We start from the raw sequence: 24,110 nt of genomic DNA on the forward strand, positions 1-24,110 counted from the left end.
CAATCGCGTAGAATGAGATTGGAGAAGCGGGACCCCAGCTATCTATATGTCGGACACAAGCTATAAACATGCCGAAGGCACCCCAGCTATCTACATGCCGGATACCAGACATGCCGAAAGTGTAAACTCATGAAATATGAACAATCTTTAGTTGTGAAAGGTAAGCTCTCGCAATAATCACCACCATCCCAGATCCAATGCAGGCTTTGCAGATCACCAAAAATATCAATAAATTCGTCATCAAGATCCATCACCAGATAAACCCAAGCATGACTAAATAAAAACATAACAATCACTCCAAAAGTAAAGACAAAACACACACTCCAAGAGAAGAGACACACAAACACCCAAAAAATTGGGTCTTATTGAAAGGAAATTAACGAGAATAACAAAGAATGAAGGGGTTGGGGCTTTCCACCGGAGAAAACCAGTGAAAGCCTCTCGATTTACTTGAAAATGTAGAGAGGATGAAAGAAGGGAGGCGAATTCTTGTAAAGCTGAATCAAATAGCTATTTTGCTTCTACTGACTTTAGACGATCGTAATTAAATTAGGAGTTAGCTGATCGTATAATCAATTTTGAGTAATGTTCACAATGATCTTTAAAAAATAATCAATTTTGAGTAATGCTCACAATGATCTTAAAAATTATTTAAATAAATTAAATCATTGCAATGGTTATCGACTAGTATTTATAATGACGAAAGTTCGAAAATGTTTTGTGGAAATGGGATTAGAGACTAGTGTAAGCTAGGAATAGGATTACCACCTTAAATCAGTAGGTAATACAGAACAAGTTTTGTCCATTTTCTAGACTGAACTAATTTTAAAAATTATAATTGATTTTCAAAAACCAGAAATCTTGTTGTATTAGTTCATTTTCCCACTCTTATTTATTTTCCTCCAGATGATAAAGACTGCTGCCAATAAAAGGAAGTTTGTAACAATTAAAGATCTTACACAACAGATAACTGATAAGATAAAGTCACGAGCTTTGGTGGAGAATGAAATAGAACATGATAAACAGATCAGTACCAGAAAGCTTAGAAAGGCAGGCAAATGAGTTCTTTACTGCTGGGAAATCCACCAAGAAAGCAAAGAAAACAGTTACAGATCATTGGTCAGAAGCTGAATTTGATCGAGCATATATTTCTGGACATGATAGTTTAAGCGAAGAAGAAGCAGAACATGTTATTCCTCAGGTATATTTTTGTACAAATACAACTCCTTTGTTTTTTGGAACATACAATTTTGTTGACTATTTTTTGTGTATTTAGCCAAAAAAAAAAGTAAAAAATGTTAAAAAGGTTAACGAAGTCGTCGTCAGATCAAGGACCCGTTCATGTTCAGTAAATCAAACTGAAGGGAGAACAGAGGTATATGAATTTAATTTAATTTAACTTATCTTTATGTGTTTCATATGCATCTACATAGTTGGTTTTAGTTTTAATTTAATTCATGTTTTAATTTAATTTATTTTTTTTGTATTATTCGCAAGGTTAATGATAGAGATATATTACCACCTCCCCCGTCACTACCAGCTCCCCCGCCATTTCCTCTTGATCTTACACAGTTACAAAGGCCTCCTGCCAATAAAAGGATTGGTACAATGGAAGCATTTGTTGATTTACAAAAACACAAAAAAGATGCGGAACAACAAAGGCGTGTCAATGATGATGAAAATTTAGAAGGTAATAACTTCCAAAATGTTGTAGCTGTACCTGGAGTATTGCCCCAAGAGGTTTTCCACCATCCTAACTTGGAGGTACTAGATCTATACTTTAATAGCATTGCATTCAGCGATATAGTACCCGAAGTTAAGTGGGGGAGAAATGAGAGTCTCTTCAATTTATCTACTTCCCTGAGATATCTTATACTCGGAGGTAGGATTTCTGGAGTACTACCGCAAGAGGTCTTCCACCTTCCCAACTTGGAAGTGCTAGAGATATGGGCATGGGAGCTTAGCAATAATCTCACTGCTGCATTACCCAAAGGTAAGTGGAGAAGTAGTGCTAGTCTCCAACACCTCAATCTACGAAGTATAAACTTACATGGAGGTATACCTGATTCTATAGGCTTTCTAGAGTCATTAGCCACTTTGAAACTCTTCACCTGCAATTTGTCTGGGCCGATACCAAGATCCATAGGGAATCTTGGTAAACTTACTAAGCTGAGCCTTGCACGCAATTATCTTAGTGGCCCAATTCCAACTGCTTTAGCAAACCTTACGAACCTAAAAACTCTACTCCTTGCTACTAACAATTATCTTAGATCTGGGATCTAATTCACTAACTGGACCTCTGCCTTCTTGGTTGTTTGCCAATCCATTATTACAAGTCTTAGATCTGAGCTATAATAGATTCACAGGTCTATTACATGAATTTGATTCCTCTAATTCACAATTGCAAGTTTTTTCTTGTGGACACAATTTACTGTATGGACCCATTCCACAATCATTTTTTCAGCTTGTGAACCTCACTCAACTTGTCTTTTCATCAAACAATTTCAGTGGTGTTTTGGATAGCGAAATGTTTTCACACCTTAAAAACCTGTACACTCTTGATTTTTCTCATAACAGTCTATCAGTGAGAAACACCAGTATGGTCACACTCCCACCAAAGCTTCATCACTTGGGATTGGCATCTTGCAACATGAAAGAGTTCCCGCGATTCTCTGCAGATGCGAAGTTCATTGAACATATAGATCTATCAAAAAAAGAACTTCATGGGGAAATTCCCCATGGGATTGGGTCAATGAGTTGGGACTTGTACTCGTATCTTAATCTTTCTCGCAACAGACTAACAGGCGGTCTTGAGCATATAAATTGGAATGATATTTGGTATCTCGATATCCAGTCTAATTTGCTCAATGGATCATTGCCCAACCTGTTCTGTAACTCGAGCTCTCTTAAAATTCTTAATTTATCTTATAACAATTTGAGCGGTGTACTTCCAATTTATCAGACAAATTTGACCCGTCTTTTAGTGTTTGATTTGCGGATGAATAACATTCAGGGGAACATTCCACCAACCTTTTCAAATTTTCGTAATCTGAAAAGTATAAATTTGTATGGAAATAAATTGGAAGGAAGAGTTCCTACCTCGTTTTCTGAACTTGAACAGCTAGAAACTCTTGATCTGGGAAGTAATCAATTACATGATACATTTCCGCAGTGTTTGGAGTCGCTCCCAAATATCCGTGTTCTTGTTCTGAAATCAAATAATTTTCATGGCCTCATAAACCAGAGTTCAAAGATAGAACACCCATTTCCTAACTTGAGAATCATTGATCTGTCGAACAATAGGTTTTCAGGTCCACTGCCGGAGATATATATTGAAAACTTCAAGGCAATGATGATGGTCGACAAGAATAAACAAAAGGCAACATACATGGGGCTTGACCTTGGCAGCACCGGCTTATACAGTGATTCAACGGGGCTAGTGATTAATGGAGTTGAGATTGAGTTGGTTAGAATTTTAACTGGGTTGACAGCCATAGATGTATCAAAAAACAATTTTGAAGGGAAGATTCCTGAATACATTGGAAATCTAGCCTCGCTCAGATATCTCAATTTATCTCACAATTTTCTTGCAGGTCACATACCATCCTCAATTGGAAAATTGTCGATGTTGGAATCACTAGACCTTTCATCCAATGTACTTGAGGGAGAAATTCCGCAACAACTCACTGGTATATACACACTTGCACGTTTAAATCTGTCTTGCAACCAGCTTAGCGGTCATATTCCACAAGGTTCACAATTTAATACATTTGATAACGATAGCTATGTTGGTAACGTGGGGCTGTGTGGACTTCCATTGTCCAGAGACTGCAAACGTAATTCTGAAGCCCAAGAAGAAGGAGAAGTTGAAAATTACTTCTTTGATGGTTTTACATGGAAAGCTGTGGTGATTGGATACGGCTGTGGAGTCGTGCCAACATTTATCATCGGAAACTTGATGTTGATGGCAGATAAACCAAAATGGTATGCTGGGATCATTGCCTGCGAACTGGGACTCAAGGTCAGGAGAATGGAAATTAGAATGAAATTTTAATGATTTGATATAAATTTGTATCTCTTGTTTACTGTCACCACATTAGATCAAAAATTCTGAAATAATATTCCTATCTGTCTCTTTTGTGATATAATTCCATTAACCCCTGGGAAATGCGATTACAAAAAAACATTTACGAACCTTAATATTCATGCAGCCAAAATTTTTAAAGGGAAAAATGAGAAATTTCATCACCTTTTTTCCCGAAATCATTGTGATGCTCATCTGCCTGCAATACCACCATGTTGTTCCATTGACTCCTGTCCAGCAACAAACTGCATTGTTCCAGTTTAACCAAAGCTTGACCATTGGTTCTCCTAGAAATTGCTCTTATAATCCTAATAATTACAAATTTTCATCGCATCCGAAGACCAAGCATTGGAGCATGAGTTCAGATTACTGCACATGGGAGGGAGTTAGCTGTGAACACAAGTCAGGGCATATATTCGGATTGGATTTAAGTTGCAGTCAGTTGGTAGGAACCATTCTTCCTGCCAGCATTCTTTTCAACTCGCTCATCTAGAGTTCCTCAACCTTTCTTGGAACGACTTTTTTCTCCTCAAAAATTCGGTTTCTTTGCAAAAGGTTCACTACAAGGAAAACTGGCTCAGACAAGTGTTTTAACCCGTTATCTGATTCCCTGAAAACCCGTTGTCTATTGAGCCGCCGTCTCTTACATGGATCAGACAACGATTAGAAACAGTTGTGTGAGTCATCGAAGACAACGACCAACAATGAGTCCCCGTTGTATTACAACCAGAACAAACAACGTCTTTCCATAAATTCTGTTGTAAGAAGATTTATTAGATAAGTAATGTTAAAAAGGTTGTGTATGTGGTCACTAAGAGTTTTAGAATAGAACATAACACACAACCTTTATTCAGATATATATATTGTCCTCTACCTTAACACACAATTCAAACGATAACCACCGTTGTATTACAACCATAACAAACAAGTATTTTCTATATATTCTGTTGTAACAAGTATACTTAGACAAGTTCTCTTGAAAACGTTGTGTATGTTCTTACTAAAAGTTTAGGAGTAGAACATAACACACAACCCTTATTATTTATTGTCCTCCACCTTAACACACAATTTTCAAAAGATAAAATTTTGTTGTCTTACAACCATACAGACAACACCTTTATTTTAAATTTGTATTGTTGGAATTGCTTTATACAACATTTTTTTATCACTTGGTATTGTATGATTATGTTTTGCACTTATATTTTAATGTAGAAAGTGTTGTGTGGTCTTCAAGGCATAATTCTTTTTATTCTTAATAGCATTGTTGGACAATGGATAATAGTTAGTTTTGTTCAGACAATGGTTTTTTATTGTGTGAATCTTCTTTTAACAATGTTTAGTTTTATTGTTCAGATAATAGCATTGTTTAACACGTCTCAATCTCTCAAAAACAGGATTTCAAGGAACAATCCCTCAGGTATTTCTCATTTGTATAGACTGGTCTCACTTGATCTCGGTGACAACCATCCTGTTAAACTTGCAGATGAAGTGTTTAAATCACTATTGCAGAATTTAACTCAACTCAGAGTGCTTAATCTTGAACAGGTTAACATCTCCTCAGTTTTACCCAAGAATTTGTCTTCTTCAACCCTAAAAGTTCTTAACCTTAAGTATACTGGTTTATATGGAGTATTGCCCCAGGAGGCTTTCCACCTCCCCAACTAAGAACTATTGAATTTATCTTATAATACAAACCTCATTATTACATTACCTAAAGTTAAGTGGGGAAGCAGTGGTACTCTCCAACACCTTTCTCTTAGTGGAACAAACTTCCATCATGCAGGTATACCTGATTCAGTACGATTTTTGGATTCGTTGGACACTTTGTCACTCAAGGATTGTAAATTGTCAGGGCCAATATACTGAAGTCAGTTTATTTCCTCACTGGATTGGGTCAGTGGATTTTTTTATCTGAATATTTCTCACAACAGATTAAAAGGTGGTCTTGAGAAAATACCTTGGAATAATATTCAGTACCTTGATCTTCAATCCAATAAGCTTAGTGGATCATTACCCACCTCGATCTGTAATTCGAGCTCTCTTCAGCTCCTTAATTTGTCTGATAACACTTTGAGCGGTTTACTCCCCATTTGTCGAACAAATTTGACCATTCTTTGGGTGCTTGATCTACGATGAATAACATTGAGGGGAACAATCCACCAAACTTAACAAATTTTCGTAATCTGGAAACTGTAAATTTAAATGGAAATAGATTAGAAGGAATAATTCCTTCTCCTTTTGCTGGATTTGATGCTTTACAAGTTCTTGATCTTGGAAACAATCAAATATTTGATACACTGTCAGAAATATATTTCAGAAACTTCAAGGCTATGATAAATGGTGAAGCGAATAAAATGAAGCGTCGTTATATGGAGCGCAGTATTACAGTGATTTCACGAATCTGGCAATCAAAGGCAATGAGATTCTGTTGGACAAAATGTTAACTATATTCACAACCATTGATTTATCAAGGAGATTCCTGAATACATCGGAAATCTAGTGTCACTCAGATTTCTCAATCTTTCTTGCAATATCTCACAGGCCTGATGCCATCCTCGATTGCAAAGTTGACGGTGTTGGAGTCACTAGACCTCTCATCCAACAAACTTGAAGGCGAAATTCCACAGCGACTCGCTGGATTATATTCTCTTGCACTTCTAAATCTTTCTTGCAACCAACTTCGAGAATGACAGCTATGTTGGTAACTTTGGTGTTAGGATATGGGGGTGCAGTGGCGTTTGCATTTATTATCGGAAACTGGAAGTTGCTAGCTAGAAAACCAAAATGGTTTGCTGGAATTATTGCCATGGAATTGGGTCTCAAGATCAGGAGGGTGGAGATAAAATGGAATCATGTCAACTCTCATCCCATATAATGAACGATTGTGAAATTATATTCCCATGTAATGATAGTATCCGCCAGCAAAAGTTAGTGTGTAACGTAATATGGAACTGACGTGGAATTTAATCAGTCCAGTTTTATTCGAATATGGATTCCAATTTAGGGACATGTTCTTGCGGAAGAAAAACAATTACGTTATCGTATTTCTAAACTTAATCAAAATGATTATGGTTCAGATGATACGGGTGATGAACAGATGAAAAAATCGTTAGAAGTAAAGATGTTAATTTTAATAAGAATGCATTGTATAAGAATAAACTTGTAGCTGATTAAGTTTATTAAGTAACAACATGCACTATACCATAGAATGGTTATAACAACCACATTTTTAAAAATTTGAGAAATGATGTTGCAATTGGTAGACCATTGTATATATATTGCAGGGAGTTTTAAAATTATTGCAATTGAAATGCAAAAAAAAAAGAAAAAAGTTAACAATTTGCTATCTATTGTAATAAGAATTGTTAGGCGTTACAGTATATTAAAAAATTTAGCCAAATAAGTGGCGGGCTTCTGCAATTTTGCTAGGCGGGATTTCACTAAAAAAATTGCCGGGCTTCCCAAACAAAAAAGAGGGCCCATAACCCGACATAACATTTTTAGACAAAGTAAACACACGCCGCATAAACACAGCGTATAAACACAGCTCGAAGAAGAACACCGTAAGAGAGGAGTTTCTGAGGAGAAATCTGAAGCTGATAACAAATCTCGAAGAAGTTTGAAGCTCCAAAAAGGTAAAACACAGATCCTTGCGTCAAATTTTTTTCCCTAAATCGATTATAAGTTTGATTACAAAATATCCTGTGATTGTTCTTCTTTTCAAATCTTAATCGATTATGTTTTCTATGTTCAATCTTGTTTCTTGTCCTCAAAATACATTTTAATCGATTGTGCATGTTCTGATTTTTTTAGTTATTTTGTTTAATCGACTGTGTATAATTTTAATTAGGGATTTCGTTTGTGATTATTGTATGAGTACTGACTTTGTTGTCACCGATTATAACTTAGTTTGTTTGTTTTTTGATTTAGTTTATAACTATGAGATCTTTCAATATGAATTTTAATTAGGAATGTTTAGGCTTGTATTGATAAAATCTCATTTTATAAATGAGATTTTATAATTATGATTATATAATTCATGATGTATGTCCTTTGTTTCCTTCTTTGTGTAGAAAATAAGTTTGTGAACAATCAATATGACTAGGGTTTCACTTCCGAAATACAGTGAGGCCTATAGTAATGGGGTGACAGATTTTGTACAAAAATGCTTTCGATAATTTTTCCACGGGATCTGAACTAAGATGCCCTTGCAAAGATTGTAGTAATCATTTCTGGTTTTCTGAAGAAGACGTGTATAATCATCTCGTTAGTAACGGTCTGTGTCCATCGTTTGTTAATTGGGTATACGAAGTGCAAACCCTTAAGTTTAAAAAAGTTGATCAGGAGATGGATTGTGATAGTGGTATGGGCCTAGGTGAAGATTTTGATAAAATGATTCGTGATGAAAGTAGAGTTAGGAATAGAATGAATGACACAACAAAAAAGTTTTATAAGCTTGTTGAGGAAGTGAAACAACCTTTGTATCCGGGGTGTGAACAATTTACTCTTTTAGGATTTATAGTGAAACTTTACTTATTAAAGTGCACTCATGGTTTTACCGAGGGTGCCTTTAGCGGTATTCTAAAGTTGATAAAGGAGGCATTTCCCGATGTAAATCTGCCTTCTTCTTTTAATGTGGCCAAAAATATGATTAGAGAATTAAGTCTTGATTATCATAAAATACACGCTTGTCCGATTGCATGTTGTATTGGGGGGAAATATAAACTTAACAAAGTGCAAATTTTGTGGGGTTTTAAGATGAAAACTCCCAAAAAACAGGACTGATACACCTATTTCTCCTTCACCTGTTTCTCTTGACTTAGAAGAAAAAAGTCGAAAGTTACTGCAAAAGTCTTACGATATTTCTCGTTGAAATCAAGGCTCCAATACTTATTCATGTGTAAAGACTACTCTAAACTCATGACATGACATGCACTAGGAAGAACAAAAGATGGAAAGCTATGACATCCGGCCGATGCAGAGGGTTGGAAGTCAATGGATGCTAACCATCCAAGTTTTGCAGCGGACCCTCGAAATCTCAGGTTAGGTTTAGCGGCAGATGGGATTAATCCTCATCGATCGATGAATATAAGCCACAGCACTTGGCCAATTATTCTAGTGAAATATAATCTTCCTCCTTGGTTGATTATGAAACCTGATAACTTAATTCTTTCGACACTAGTCCTTGGACCCGTGTACCATGGTAATGATATAGATGTATATATGCAGCCACTCATCGCTAAGTTGAAAGAATTATGGAAAGTAGGTTTAGAAACCTACGATGCCTATGTTGATAAAACATTCATGTTATGTTCGAGTCTCCTCTGGACCATTAGTGATTTTCCAAGGTATGCCATTTTATCGGGTTGGAGCATGAAGGTTAAGTTAGGTTGTCCGAATTGTCATTACTGTACTTCTTTATTGTATTTGAAGCATAGTCGTAAAGTCTGCTATATGAACCACAGAAAATTCCTACCTCCGACCACAAGCATAGGTTTGATACTAGAAGATTTAATGGTAAGGTTGAAACTGATGTTTTCCCCCCTCCATTATCTGGAAAGGATATTAAAGAATTATTGCATGGATATGAAAATTAATTTGAGAAACGAGATGCAAAGAAGAGGAAAAGGGGTGTAGATTGCCCATTTAAAAAGAAGTCTATATTGTTTCAATTACCATATTGGAGAGATAATTTAATTAGACATAATCTAGATGTCATGCATATAAAAAAAATATATGTGATAAAATAATATGGACTTTGTTGAATATGGGGGGCAAGACGAAAGACTATATCAGTGCCCGAAAAGATTTGCAAGAAATGGGTATTCAGAACGTTCTTCATCCCATTAAAATTGGAGATAGCAATCGCTATGAAATCAGGACAGCAACTTTCGACATGACGAAAAAAGAAAAAGAAAGCTTTTGTACATTATTCATGGACGCTAAGTTGCCCCACGGAACTGCATCTAATATCAGTCGATGTGTACCTGGCAGAAGAATGCGTGACATTTTGTTCCAGATTTCTAACTAATAGTGGAAAACAGAGATTGAGAAGTACATAAATGTTGGATACCCCATTGGTTCGAGGAGAAATAAAGATGGAAAGTCTGTCTACTTGGCAGAACATGTTTGGATAAATGCTCATCGGTACGTACTATTCAACAGTGGAAATGTCGAGATTGAGAAGCTTATCGAGTATGTTCTTATTCCCTTTATATGTTCAAGGTAATATAGTAGTTTAAACTAGGAATACATGGTAATTTTAATTTCATTTTGGTGTACAAATTGCAGGGAACATCGTATTTTATATGATAATGAAGCAAAGATGAAGAAATACAAAAAAGAAAGAACACATACTCTAGAATTTCATAACCAGTTAAAGGCTAAGGTTGAGAAAAGAACTGAAAATACATTGGAATTGTCAAATTTGGCAAGGGGGCCTCAACGAGCATCGAAAAAATTTAGTGGCTATGTCATAAATGGATTCAGATTTCATACCAGGTAACTGTACTACACAAAATAGCGGTATCATTTTGACAGCTCTAACCACCAGTTTTATGAGTTTAAAGGATCAAAATCCAACAGTTGGGGATGTTATTTACTACGGAGCAATTGAAGAGATTATTGAAGTAGATTATTGGGGCGCATTTGCGGTTGTTTTGTTTAGGTGCATTTGGTATCAAAAGGATAAGGACTGCTTTGGGCTCACACGTGTCAATTTCAGTAAATTATGTCAAAAGGATGATCCATTTGTACTAGCTACACAAGTACAACATGTATTCTACATTCAAGATTGTACCGAAAAGAACTTGTGGTTTGTTGTTAAGAAACTACCGAAAGAGCACAATGGAATAAACGAGGAAACTGATGATGTGCTTGAAGATCTTTGCGGACCTACCATGTATAATGCTGAACTTGAATACCCATTACAGAACCAAACTGATGATATGACTTGGCATAGGGATGACATTCCGAATGAAAATGTGTCATCCGGTGAAGAGAAAGAAGATCATGATGATGACCATGACGAATGAATGGACATGCCGACTTCTTTATTTCTGTTTTTTTATGCTCATCTGTTGCTTTTAATCATGACAAACATTGTACCACTACTTGTAACTTATTCCTGATTGCTTGTAAAATTTGATGACCAGTTCATTTGATTTTTTCTACTTGTTGTTTGTTATTTAGCCCTAAAATTTAATATTTATGTTTCACTTGTTACTTGATAGTAATTGCTTATATCTGTATAATGTGGGGACTAATTAATATTCATGTTTATGTTATTTTCAGGTTATGAAAGAAAACTATTTTTTCCTCAGGTTCCACCATAAGGGCCAGTTTCAAAAAACCAAATACTCAAATGGAACATCTACAACAATTAATGCAGCTGTGGATCCTGATAGATTTTCATTCTCGGTACTGATGGAGTATGTTAAAGATGACCTTGGATATAAAGAAATTGGAGGCGTTTATGCGAAGAAAGAAGATGGCTGGAAACTACTGATGACTGATAAAGATGTAGATGATCTTGTAGCAGGGGTAAAACTTGGTTCTTTATTGGATATTTACCTTGACAATGTGGTGGACACATCTATTGTGCCTGCTACCCAGATACAACCACATATTGTCATAAGACCAAGGACACATTTTGAAGGTAAAATAATTTTGGCTCCAAATAATTTTTTATATGAATTTGAGTATTGAACTGACAATTTATATTTTTTTTTGTCTTTATATCGTAGGTGCTGATTTACCCTTGAAAAGGAAGTTTGTAACAATTAAAGATCTTACACAACAGATAACTGATAAGATAAAGTCACGAGCTTTGGTGGAGAATGAAATAGAACATGATAAACAGATCAGTACCAGAAAGCTTAGAAAGGCAGGTGATGGGGAGAACAAAAATGTAGGTGATGAACTGGTGAAAAAGAATGCAACTGATAAGGTAATTTTTTATCCCGATGTATTTTTGGTAATTATCTGAGATTTTTTTTGTAATCACATTGTATGCTTTATTGTCATCTTACATTTAAGTTTATTAATTGGGTGCTTGGTTTAGAAGAAGCTTGTTGATTATGAGCTAAACAGAAGAAGGAGAATGGAAGCGAATGCGAAAGAAGCTGATAAGTATAAACTGAAGGAGAAGGCAAATGAGTTCTTTACTGCTGGGAAATCCACCAAGAAAGCAAAGAAAACAGTTACAGATCATTGGTCAGAAGCTGAATTTGATCGAGCATATATTTCTGGACATGATAGTTTAAGCGAAGAAGAAGCAGAACATGTTATTCCTCAGGTATATTTTTGTACAAATACAACTCCTTTGTTTTTTGGAACATACAATTTTGTTGACTATTTTTTGTGTATTTAGCCAAAAAAGAAAGTAAAAAATGTTAAAAAGGTTAACGAAGTCATCGTCAGACCAAGGACCCGTTCATGTTCAGTAAATCAAACTGAAGGGAGAACAGAGGTATATGAATTTAATTTAATTTAACTTATCTTTATGTGTTTCATATGCATCTACATAGTTGGTTTTAGTTTTAATTTAATTCATGTTTTAATTTAATTTATTTTTTTTGTATTATTCGCAAGGTTAATGATAGAGATATATTACCACCTCCCCCGCCACTACCAGCTCCCCCGCCATTTCCTCTTGATCTTGCACAGTTAATAAGGCCTGCCAATGAAAGGATTGGTACAATGGAGGCATTTGTTGATTTACAAAAACACAAAAAAGATGCGGAACAACAAAGGCGTGTCAATGATGATGAAAATTTTGAAGGTAATAATTTCCAAAATGTTGTGGATAGTGTCTTCGAAATAGGTTTATTTCAAATATTAGGTAATGGTCTTATTTTTTATATCAGGAATATGCATATTTATTTGTGGCTATTTTTGTAGATGAATCTAGTACCAAAAGTACAAGGCGTAGAGGACCTACGAAGATGAATCATGTTTTCACAAGGAGACTCGATGAAAGGCCAGTTATTAATTTAAATCATGACCTCCAGCCCGTGTCAAAGGAAAAAAACGTCATTACTGAATTCAGTAGTTTCATCGGGACGATAGCAAGGCTGTACATCCCACTTGATTATGTAAATTGGTCTAAAGTTCCTAAAGCAATAAAAGATGGATGGTGGGAATATATCAAGGTAAAAAGCACTTTAATTGTTTTTTACTAAACTTGTTCAGTATTTTTTTTTTGAAATTAACTTGTTCTGTATTTTAGGTAAACACGGTATTTTATGTAAATTGTGTTGTCCTTATTATCTATTCTAGTGACGTAAATTGTGTATGTGTTAATTGTTCGATTTTATGTCATTTTTTAATTTTTGTTGTCCTTGTTATTTATTGGAGGAAAAACAGAGTTTTTACTCTAAATTTAACATCAATTTCTAATTTTAAGAGCATCATCGACAATAATGTTGTGCATTCCGTTCTTTGTTTTGATGGGCTTTTAGTTGAATTTTGATGTATTTTAATTTTAATTTCCATATCTGGGCCTGTTTGTGGATAGTGAAATTTAGATGGCCTTTTTTATCTGGGCCAATGAAATTTTCTATGATCTACGATGTTAGTTTTTTAATAACCTAGTGCAATAACCTATTTTTTTATCGTAAATAGTTGCTTCTTTAATTCTAGATTCTTATCATTTCCTTGTTAGACAAAAATAATGGTTTATTTATCGTAAATAGTTGTTTCTTTCTTGATTCTTATCCGTATTTTTATGTACCTTGTTAGACAAAGTACATAATTCCCGAGGAAGGCAAGGATTGGGTTATTAGAAGCCTTGCTGATGACTGGAGGGTATACAAATCTCGTGTTAAGAGTGCATGCTATACCAAATTTGATACTGACGCCGAAAGGATGAAAAACAGGCCTGCAAATATTCCAGTGGAACAGTTCAAGGTGCTTCTCAAGTACTGGAGTGATGAATCAGTCAAGAAAAAAGCTGAAACAAATAAAAAAAATCGAAAGAATGTGACTGATACTCATACTGCTGGGCGCACTAGTTTTGCTCAGATTCGTAATGAAATGGTATGACGTACCCATATTTGTTGTTTAACGGTCCCTTCATTTATTTCTTGTAAGAAAACTGATACATTTTATTTTATTCTAGAAAATTGGTAAAGATGCCCGTGCACAAGACACAAAGAAGGCAATTTATCCAAAAACCCGCAAAGGTCATACAATGATGGTAAAAATAGCACTTTTATATTTCTCGACCAATTTTACAAGTATTTTTGTTCATAAATTGCATGTTCAGATTTTATGAAAAAATTTACAAGTATTTTTGTCAATAATTAGCCCTGCTATATTTCTTCATTAATTTTACAAGGAGTAATTGTATTTTATTGAAATTAATGTTTGTTGCTCAATTTTATACGTAGGAAAAGAAAAATGGAAAAACTCCTCAAAAATCAACTGATGAGGATGAGGAGATGGCAGACCTTGATCTTGCAGCTCATGGTCCTAACTGGCTTGTTGGAAGGAGTGGCATAACAAGGAAGACGAAGAAAAAATTGACAAAAGAGGGAAAAACAGATTCTTCGGAACTGGAAAAAGCAACTGAAAAGTTAGTTGCTGCAATGGAGGAGAAAATACAGAAGAAGCTAAGGAAGATTTTTGAAAAACTTGGTGAATTGAATCCTGGTCTAAATATCGATGTTGAAGAACTATGTGCTCAAAGTTCTGCCGAGGTTGATGAAAATGAAGATGATTATGAGGATGCATAAAAAGTGAGCGACGATGATGGTGATGCAGATGGAGATGAAGTTGCAGGGGCCATCTGATTTTTACTTTAATTTATCTTTCAGTTATCAGCAGTTTGCTATAGCTAGCTTCTTTTGTTAAATTCGAACTCGAATTTGGTTTAGTTGTGTGCGACTAAATTCTCTCGTGAATTTGATTTAGCTAGCTATTGTTATTTTTAAATAGACTTAAATTATGAATGTTTGTAAGGATGATGTTGGGACATCCTGAGAGCTGCTTTTAATTTGGTCATGGTACTTTTGAATGACAATTGCTTGGTTTTGTGGCATAAAAAAATGCTTGGCTAGTATATTTTACAAACAGTTCCTTTCGTTTTTTTAAAACACTGTTGTAATTATGTCCAAATACGTTGCCATTTAAAATTACATCAACCATAAAATATTACAGTTGGTTCAAATTTTGTTGCAATATTTGTTAGATTTGACCATAAATTAATTGCAATAGGACCGGTTAATGTTGCCTTAAGGTGGTTATTTAGCAGACAAAAACATCTATTGCAATGATTTTACTGTGTTGCAGTAAAAAATATTTTATTGCTAAATATTGTATACTGCAATAAGGTTGTGTTGTTGCTATACATGGCTCAAAATGTTGCTATAGGACCCCTATTGCATCACCACCGGATGCAATGCCAAAATTTTCCATATTTGTTGCCATATTTTCTACTGTAACATAAAAAGCCCTTTAGGCAATAAATTTTTGTTGTTGCTATATGCATTCTATGGTGTAGTGATGGGAAAGAGAAAATAGTGCTTGAAGATATTATGGAAGGAGATCTTTCAGGAAATAGTGGAAGTTCAGAGAATGTTAATGACACTGTTCCAGTTACTCCACAGAACGAGGTAAGAAAATATAGCAGAATTGTGAGCCCACTACAAATATTTTGTTCTTTAGCATATTATATGTTATTGACCAAGTACAGAGAGTCTCAGTATTATTTCGAGAGAGTACATGTGGATGATTCAATTTAGTGAAAATCAGCCATGAAAGATGAGATGAGTTCTCTTCAAAAGAATGAGACTTAATCTTTAATAAAGTTACTAGTTGTAAGGAAGGCTTTACATGAGAAGTGGGTGCTCAGGATCAAAGAAGAACATGATGGCAGCAAGATATATAAGGCAATTGTTAGGTCCAAAAGGTACATACAGGAGGGGTGAATGTGTGTTCTTCGTTTTTATCAATTTAATGCAGCGGAATATCAAAATTAAAAACCAAATGAACAAACAAAGAGATTCTGGGTAAATATTCTTTTATTCAAAGTATAAATACCCGGAGGGTTGCTTACAACTCCAAATACAGAGATTCGAAGCTACAAATATAAAAAGAACCAAATCAACAAGCTATCAATCTAGGGTTCTTCTTATCACTCTAAAAATCTAAAACTGTGATGCCCTCAATCTCGGGGTTAGAAAATGAGGACCCTTACACCATTAAACTAATATAACCACAGCAGATATAATAAACCCCGATAATAATAATAACATGATCTAAACAGGATTAAGTATGAGACATGATTACAACTACCAATCAGAATAAATATATAACAATCCAAAATATAATTAAGATCAAATTTATTCGATTCCGACATGGAATCGATAGATAACCCATTGTATTTGAACCAACTATAAAAGCCCTTCAAACTAACTCGCTTGCTCACACAGAACAACTACCTACTCTGGCATCTGGAAACCTACAACCCGGTAGGGACCGCCAGGAATACTCTTGCAAGCGGTGCGCCTAAGTCTGGCCATCTTCTTGCTTAACTTCCATGGTTAGATCAAAGCAAATAAATGAGAAAAAAAGCTCAGAAAGTAACTATATAAACAGTTCCACATCACAATGTCAATATCAAAAATCTGAGACATTCTACATTCAATTTCTAGGTGGCAGTGATTGGCTAAGTAAAGGTAATAAAAAGGTTTCAGGCTTTCAGGACTTAAGGCTCAAGATTGGGAGAAAGCCGACATTCATCACAAATCATTAGCAAGATTATAAAAGATTTTCTCAATTGAAAGAAGCTGTTAATCGAGCTTCAAGATTCACAACTAGTTAAATTGTAAGGGCTCACAGGATTCATAACTTAACAAAAATACAAATCATTTCATTTCCTCTCATTAAAAAGAAGCAAACTGCTTAAGGGATTATATCATTTTCTCTTTCACAAAACATAAAAAAAAACCTTGATTGGAATATCCATCCTTTTTAAAAAAAATAATACGGGTGATCAGCCCATACCGACCTCCATCTGGTCGTTATGGTAGCTATGGCATTATTTCAGCCTTATGTTGGACTAGCCCCGCTAGCTTCTTATGTGACTGGACTAGTCCCACTAGTCTCTTACGTCTTTATCAAATCAATCAAGAATTCGTTTGGAAAACCTTTGTGTTGGAAGTAAGAAAAGTTGACAAAGTTCATTTTATCATTACCAAGAATATGAAATCATTCAGACTCATTCAAGTCAAAAATCATTCTTAAGTTCAATTCAAAAATTCAAGGAAAGTGAACGAATTGGAATTAAACAGGGATCAATATAAAAGATCTTGATCAAATGGTCAACAGAAAATACTAGTTCCTAATTAGAACAGTTCTAAATATAAATACATAATAAGGTTCACGGGTTATCGAAGAATCTGGGTTAATCAAAACAATACGTAGGAAAGTTTATAAAGGTTCTCTTGGGGTTTATTATATTATACTTTTATATGTCTTATTATTCTATTAAGTTTGGTTTTATTTTTGTTTCATCAGTTTGACTTTAACCTTTGTGTTCCTAAATCTCTTATGTATTGCTAATTCAATATATTATACCTTTTTAGTTTCATCAGCTTTTGATTTCACCGCTTTTTGAATTTATTATAACTCTATATGTATAATTTTTATTCTTCCCTTACTTCTATGTGACTTATAATATTATATGTATTATTTTACCCATTTTTTAATTACATTTCTTATATTAATTTCAACTAAGTAATCCTATTTTCCATATGACTCAATAGTCTATTTAAATGAAATGATAAAAATTTTGAAATTGTATAATAATTCTATTTTTTTTATTATATTCTTAACACAAATATCATACTCATTTTGGGTTGGATTTCCAAGTAAAAATTAGAAAATTTGACATAACACTTATACTATAATGACTTTTAAAAATTATTTTTTTTTACAAATGTAGAAAGTTTTCATTAAATTGAATGTAGTACAGTCGGGACAAACCCCCAACTGTCGATAGAACCAGGTGATAAAACAAATAACATACTAAAAATAATTAGATAATTTGTGTCCTGATCGTTTAACACATAGAATTTAAAAAATTTTGAAATTAAAAACGAAATCAAAGACATCCCAAGCGATCCAAATTGCAACAGCATCTCTGAAAATAGCAATATCGTAATTGATCATATCATATAAAAAATATGGTTAGCCTAATGTTCAGAAACACCAATCGCGTAGAATGAGATTGGAGAAGCGGGACCCCAGCTATCTATATTTCGGACACAAGCTATAAACATACCGAAGGCACCCCAGCTATCTACATGCCGGATACCAGACATGCCGAAAGTGTAAACTCATGAAATATGAACAATCTTTAGTTGTGAAAGGTAAGCTCTCGCAATAATCACCACCATCCCAGATCCGATGCAGGCTTTGCAGATCACCAAAAATATCAATAAATTCGTCATCAACAGATCCATCACTAGATAAACCCAAGCATGACTAAATAAATACATAACAAACACTCCAAAAAGTAAAGACAAAACACACAGTCCAAGAGGAGAGACACACAAACACCCAAAAAATTGGGTCTTATTGAAAGGAAATTAACGAGAATAACAAAGAATGAAGGGGTTGGGGCTTTCCACCGGAGAAAACCAGTGAAAGCCTCTCGATTTACTTGAAAATGTAGAGAGGATGAAAGAAGGGAGGTGAATTCTTGTAAAGCTGAATCAAATAGCTATTTTGCTTCTACTGACTTTAGCCGATCGTAATTGAATTAGGAGTTAGCTGATCGTATAATCAATTTTGAGTAATGTTCACAATGATCTGTAAAAAATAATCAATTTTAAGTAATGCTCACAATGATCTTTAAAAATTATTAAAATAAATTAAATCATTGCAATGGTTATCGACTAGTATTTATAATGACGAAAGTTCAAAAATGTTTTGTGGAGATGGGATTAGAGACTAGTGTAAGCTAGGAATAGGATTACCACCTTAAATCAGTAGGTAATACAGAACAAGTTTGGTTATAAATGTTAGCAATCTTGTATGATAAAGACATTGTTATATATATATATATATTGAATATATAACTACTTCACAAGAACATATTTAATTATTAAATCGCGATATCACTTAACTTATGTACTCGAGTATTATCACGTAACACATAATACGATATACTCATACACCCTTAATATCATAACTATACTTAACATTTAGCAATTAATCATTGATTCAAACATCACGACACGAAAACATTTTTTACTCCTTTTTGCTTATCAAAATTCGAACCAAAACAAAGCATACCAAGTAAGTTCTTTTCGGATAATTGACATGCAAGTAAAAAACCAACATGCAAGTTCAAAAAAATCATATCTCAATTAGCAACAATCAACATGCAAGTTCAAGAATCAAGCATAAACTTTATTTCTAGTCAAAACCACACATTCGAACCATTTTTCAAAATAAACCTTACCATAAAAATTTTGAACCAAAAATCATTTGAAACTCAAAATCTATAACCAAACTCATCTTTTAAAAGTACTAATCCATTATTCTAGATATAACCAATCTTTTTAATCCTTTTGAGTCTAAATTAGCTACATGCAAAGCTAAATCTTGACATGCATGTAACATATAACCCAAAAACATACTCAAATCAACAATATACTCCATTTAAGCACATAACTTAGAATCTAAACGTAAATGATCATCTAATTTAACAAATAATTCAACCCAATTATTTATAAACCAAAAATAGCATTCGGTTTCTTTCAAAACTCAACATGCATCCATCGAACTAATTTCTTTTATTCTATTAGAGCTCAGCAAGGCATCATAGCTCACCACCGACTCACCGGAATTCATCGCCGGCGGCGGTGTCTTCTTGGTGGTGCCCTCATTTGAGGGTGTCCAACCAAAAACCACCGATTATCCATCAATTACTCAAGATAACTAACATGCATAACCTTTCATCACTTCCTTGCAAAGAATCAAACTCAAAAATAACTATAAAATTAAGAACCGAATGGTTCTTGATAAAACCGAACAACACACACACAACACACACATGCAAGTACGTATATGCATATTTAGAGTATAAGGAACTAAAATCTTAAAATAAGATTGATTTTTAATGGAGGATTTGGAAGAAAACAAGAGAGTGAGAGAGAGAGAAAAAAAAAGCTGAGAGAGAGAGAAAGGAAAGAAAGAAAGAAAAAAGAAAGAAGGAAGAAGGAGTGGCCGGGTAAAAAGAAAAGAGAGGGGGAAGAAGTGGCTTTATATAGCCACACTTGGCAGGGGTATTTTGGACATTTGCAAACTCCAATCAATTCATAATTCTATTTCCTTTTCCTCTTTTATTCTCAATATTCAATAAACTCCAAATAATCAAATAGAATGGCTTTATATATATGAAAATGGTACCAATACTATTTTTAAATTAAAGAATATGAATTTAGCTCTCTCCCTATATTTTTAAATAAATTCTTGAGCGAATAGATTATTTGTTATGGATTTTATAAATAAAACCCAAATAATAGAATTTAAACTTTATAAAATCATTTCAAATATCAAAGCATCCACATAAATCCCACTGATAATTTTAAAAAGTCTCTTGGACTATTTTAAAGGCAATAAAGAAATTTTCACACCTTAATCACATTTCTATAATTTTATAAAAATGATTAAAGATCAATAAAATCCTTATAAATCATTTAAAATACCATCGAACGCAAATATGAACACGTAAATATCAAATATCATGCAGACACACAAGACCATCAAATATAATTCACATTCGAACTCTTAAACACTTTAATCCCTTTTAATACAGGTCTCGTTAAACTTGACGGCCCGACAACACAGCTTAATTTCTTAGCTGACTCATCAAACTGGAACGAGTTACTTAATGTTCCCAGTTACTATTATGCAACAATAACATTTAACCACAAAATCATTTAATCTAAAATTAATTCACATAATTCCACATAATCCATAATTATAACACAAAACTATACTTTATTCATTTAATCACATCACGAAATTCCCAATCGCTATAAAAGCTCTTATCAAATGATATTAAATACAATCAAAGAAGCTTTAAATAATGAGTGTTACAAGTTTTTAAGGCTTTAAATGGTGTGAATCAAATTGGGCATGACCTCTACTTGTCAAATCAAGCTTTTAAGAAATCTGAATACAATTTGCAAGAGCTTTGTTATATTCAATGTGGGAGAGATTCATTTTCAATCTGCATCTATTGTTTATATAGACTGATAGGCTGGAGAGAGAAGAGAAGCTACGTGACTGATTTGTATCCAAGTATTTCAAATTGAAAACCTGTAAAAATCATGTTACTTGCGTCCAATGTAGCTTTTCTTTGATAACTTGTGACTAGGAGGTATTTTAGGACTTAAAGAAATATTCCCAAGTTTTACCGGCAACTCCAAGGAAACAAGACAAATTGCCTTAGCCAAATTCATGTTTACTTGCGACCTATACAAGCAAGGGAGAGTTACTTGTGACCTTGGTTGCTAGAGAGGAAGTTTTGTACTTAGTTTCTTGGCTTGATTCCCTAACTGGCGACCACAGCTTCCCTCTAGGCCCTAACCTGCGACTTGTGCTCCTATGGAGGAACTAACTTGTGACCTTGGAGGGCTAGGATGAGGTTTTTTGCGACCTTGGCTCCTTGTATAAGCCAAAGAAAGATTCAGTGGGTCCCAGCTGCACATGGGAGCATTTCTATTTTTTTTTCTTGTTTCTTACTTGCGACCAAGACCTAGTAGTATGGCTAGGAAGTGATTTTTGCCTTAGAAATATTCCCATACAAGCTAAGTGGCGACCAATGTGTATATACATGCACTTGTGATTTTGTTTTAGCTCCTGTTTATTCCCTGAGTCTCGTACCAAACCAAGATCAGTTCCTGTACTTAGATATTGAACTGTATTTTCCAGGATATTGCTTCTGATATGCAATAGACTGATCACGGTGAGTCCTACTACAAGGTAATGATCACTTTGACTTAGTTTATGTAGAACACTGCAATCTCAAAGTTATCCTGCCATCAAGTCTTCTCTCCCGAGTCTTCGTATAAACCATGAAACATGTATTCCCAGATATAAATTATCACTTAACAATCTTCCTAATGATAATACTCAGTTTCCTTTCACGAATCACTGACACCTAGTGCAATGGTCTGGTTTACAGGTGACTAATTTTGCTCTCAGGCCTTCGTACTATATCTTCTTAAATCATTGTCAAGTCTTCTATCAAATATTAACAACTTCACTAAGAATCCTTGAGGTCTTCACACTGATCCTGATATCTTCTTGGAATGACTCCAACTTTATTCCTCCGATGCCTAAACATATTAATGAACTTCATACGGATCACTGTTGACATCTTCTTCACTGTAGCTACCAAAACCATAGTGTATATGCCCAATAAACAATCTGTACTGATTCTAGTGGAATATAGATTATTTCAAAGTCCTTTGTTCTATTTTGAGTTATCCAAACCAATATTGTTGAGTTATACATACAGCTTCAATCTTGCTCAACAGTAATGTATTGTTAGGCACAAAACACACGCTAATAATTCACGCAAGTATACGTGTTCGCAAGTAATATAGAATAATTTCTAGTTCGTTCCCACAGAGACTCAGACTAAATTTATTTAATTAACACTCACTCACCAATGTATGATTACTTCTCAATGTCAAGACAATAACTCTTTTAGGTTGATTTGCTATTTATTAACTACGAGAATAAAACACTTAATTAACACTTGAATTAACAATATCAAACACACATGAGATCGTAACTTCATTACTACTTCCTTCAATAGTTATTGTTATTACTCTTAGCATGTAATGGTGATGATATTAATCGAACAACACGAAACTGATAAAAGCCAACTTTCGTTGTACAAATACCATTCTACCAAACATCCACAATTAAGATAGAAGTTGAATAGGCATCAATTATGTTAAGACCCTATATGTCTACAGAATTTGACAATATAACGATTTAAGCGCAAGTTATTCATTATGACTAAAAAGGGCAAGTAAAACGGTTAGAGTTAACCACTAATCATGCATACACATACATGAACCTATGCTAGCATGGCAAGTTCTAAATCTCAAGATCCAATGTCGCTTCACAAGTGATTAACACACTATCTTATATGTTCGCGACGCACATAAGACGAATAAGCACAACCTATGCTAGATATCATACAATCATCACACACCAAGGTATTAAACAACTAACTAAAGAACTCCATAGTAAATCCGCTACGACCCCATGATCACGATTAGCCCATGATAGAACTCATCATCACCATGGGTTCATATGAAAACATGATAATAACACACAAAATAAACTAATAAAAATACTTATTAAAAACCAGAGTACGTCATAAATGTAATAAGGTTCAAAGTAAAGAAAACTAGCATCCACTGTTACGATGAATAAAAGAATCACAAGAAACGTATGCTTCCTCTTCTTCATTGTGATGTGCTAAAACGGTCTTCTTTCTTCTCTCCTTGCTCCTTGCTTAATACCACCACACTGTGAAATGTCTCTGAAAACTACTTATATAGAAGCCCACAAGAACCAGCCGTCTCAGAAGTCCATCAGAATAAGGATTTCAAAATTCAGTATTTAATTTTACATCCCCGGGCGGCCGCCCCAGCTTCCTGGGCGGGCGCTCCAGCACCTTCTGGAAAAACCTGCATTCTGCTCCTAACTTTGCTTAATTCTGCTCCTAACTTTGCACAACCAATGCCAAGCACTTCCCTAGGCTTATTTTGATGAATTCTTCCTACATACACAAGTTATACCCTAAAATACAAAAATACTAGAAAAACGCATCAAATACACAGAATACTTGATTTCAAGACATCAATTCAAGTCATTATAAGACGTTCTAAGTGGTATAAAATGCCACATATCACACCCCCAATCTTAAATCGATGATTGTCCTCAAGCGTCACAGACTAAAAAACAAAGCAAAAACATGCATGAA

General features: G+C 34.4%; 3 protein-coding genes across 8 annotated transcripts; all 3 read left to right on the forward strand.

The window, feature by feature from the left end:
* The first annotated feature begins 1,551 nt into the window (after positions 1-1,551).
* On the forward strand, positions 1,552-4,239 carry LOC141677020 (uncharacterized). Of its 5 annotated transcripts, none has more exons than XM_074482753.1 (3): positions 1,552-1,993; positions 3,594-3,689; positions 3,784-4,239. In XM_074482753.1, the coding sequence occupies exons 1-3, from the start codon at positions 1,609-1,611 to the stop codon at positions 3,909-3,911; spliced, it is 609 nt and encodes a 202-aa protein (XP_074338854.1). In that variant the 5' UTR covers positions 1,552-1,608; the 3' UTR covers positions 3,912-4,239. The 5 variants fall into 5 exon arrangements, with proteins under 5 accessions (XP_074338854.1, XP_074338855.1, XP_074338851.1 ...); XM_074482754.1 differs by having other exon boundaries at positions 3,826-4,239; XM_074482750.1 differs by having other exon boundaries at positions 1,552-3,689.
* Positions 4,240-6,216: 1,977 nt separating this feature from the next.
* On the forward strand, positions 6,217-6,774 carry LOC141679229 (uncharacterized). Its single transcript, XM_074485734.1, has 2 exons — positions 6,217-6,463; positions 6,626-6,774. Exons 1-2 carry the CDS (start codon positions 6,217-6,219, stop codon positions 6,772-6,774), a joined length of 396 nt encoding a protein of 131 aa, XP_074341835.1.
* A 797-nt stretch (positions 6,775-7,571) lies between these two features.
* LOC141678260 (uncharacterized) lies at positions 7,572-14,927 on the forward strand. 2 transcript variants are annotated; one of them, XM_074484536.1, is made up of 10 exons: positions 7,572-7,719; positions 11,378-11,741; positions 11,830-12,032; positions 12,150-12,380; positions 12,456-12,554; positions 12,677-12,866; positions 12,986-13,236; positions 13,826-14,122; positions 14,205-14,282; positions 14,476-14,927. In XM_074484536.1, the coding sequence occupies exons 2-10, from the start codon at positions 11,381-11,383 to the stop codon at positions 14,818-14,820; spliced, it is 2,055 nt and encodes a 684-aa protein (XP_074340637.1). In that variant the 5' UTR covers positions 7,572-7,719; positions 11,378-11,380; the 3' UTR covers positions 14,821-14,927. The 2 variants fall into 2 exon arrangements, with proteins under 2 accessions (XP_074340637.1, XP_074340636.1); XM_074484535.1 differs by having other exon boundaries at positions 12,147-12,380; positions 14,476-14,920.
* Positions 14,928-24,110: the final 9,183 nt, after the last annotated feature.

This window comes from Apium graveolens, chromosome 8, assembly GCF_009905375.1.
Source record: "Apium graveolens cultivar Ventura chromosome 8, ASM990537v1, whole genome shotgun sequence".
In the NCBI taxonomy this organism is placed as follows: domain Eukaryota; kingdom Viridiplantae; phylum Streptophyta; class Magnoliopsida; order Apiales; family Apiaceae; genus Apium; species Apium graveolens.

Bases quoted from the DNA above. Each gene is read 5' to 3' on its own strand.
- LOC141679229 (XM_074485734.1), top strand. From the start codon at position 6,217: ATGAATAACATTGAGGGGAACAATCCACCAAACTTAACAAATTTTCGT. The intron at 6,464-6,625 runs GTATTACAGTGA...AATATCTCACAG, and splicing joins GCGTCGTTATATGGAGCGCA to GCCTGATGCCATCCTCGATT.
- LOC141678260 (XM_074484535.1), top strand. From the start codon at position 11,381: ATGAAAGAAAACTATTTTTTCCTCAGGTTCCACCATAAGGGCCAGTTT. The intron at 12,033-12,146 runs GTAATTTTTTAT...TGCTTGGTTTAG, and splicing joins AAAAGAATGCAACTGATAAG to AAGAAGCTTGTTGATTATGA. The intron at 12,867-12,985 runs GTAATAATTTCC...CTATTTTTGTAG, and splicing joins TGATGATGAAAATTTTGAAG to ATGAATCTAGTACCAAAAGT.
- LOC141677020 (XM_074482750.1), top strand. From the start codon at position 2,528: ATGTTTTCACACCTTAAAAACCTGTACACTCTTGATTTTTCTCATAAC. The intron at 3,690-3,783 runs GTATATACACAC...TGATAACGATAG, and splicing joins AATTCCGCAACAACTCACTG to CTATGTTGGTAACGTGGGGC.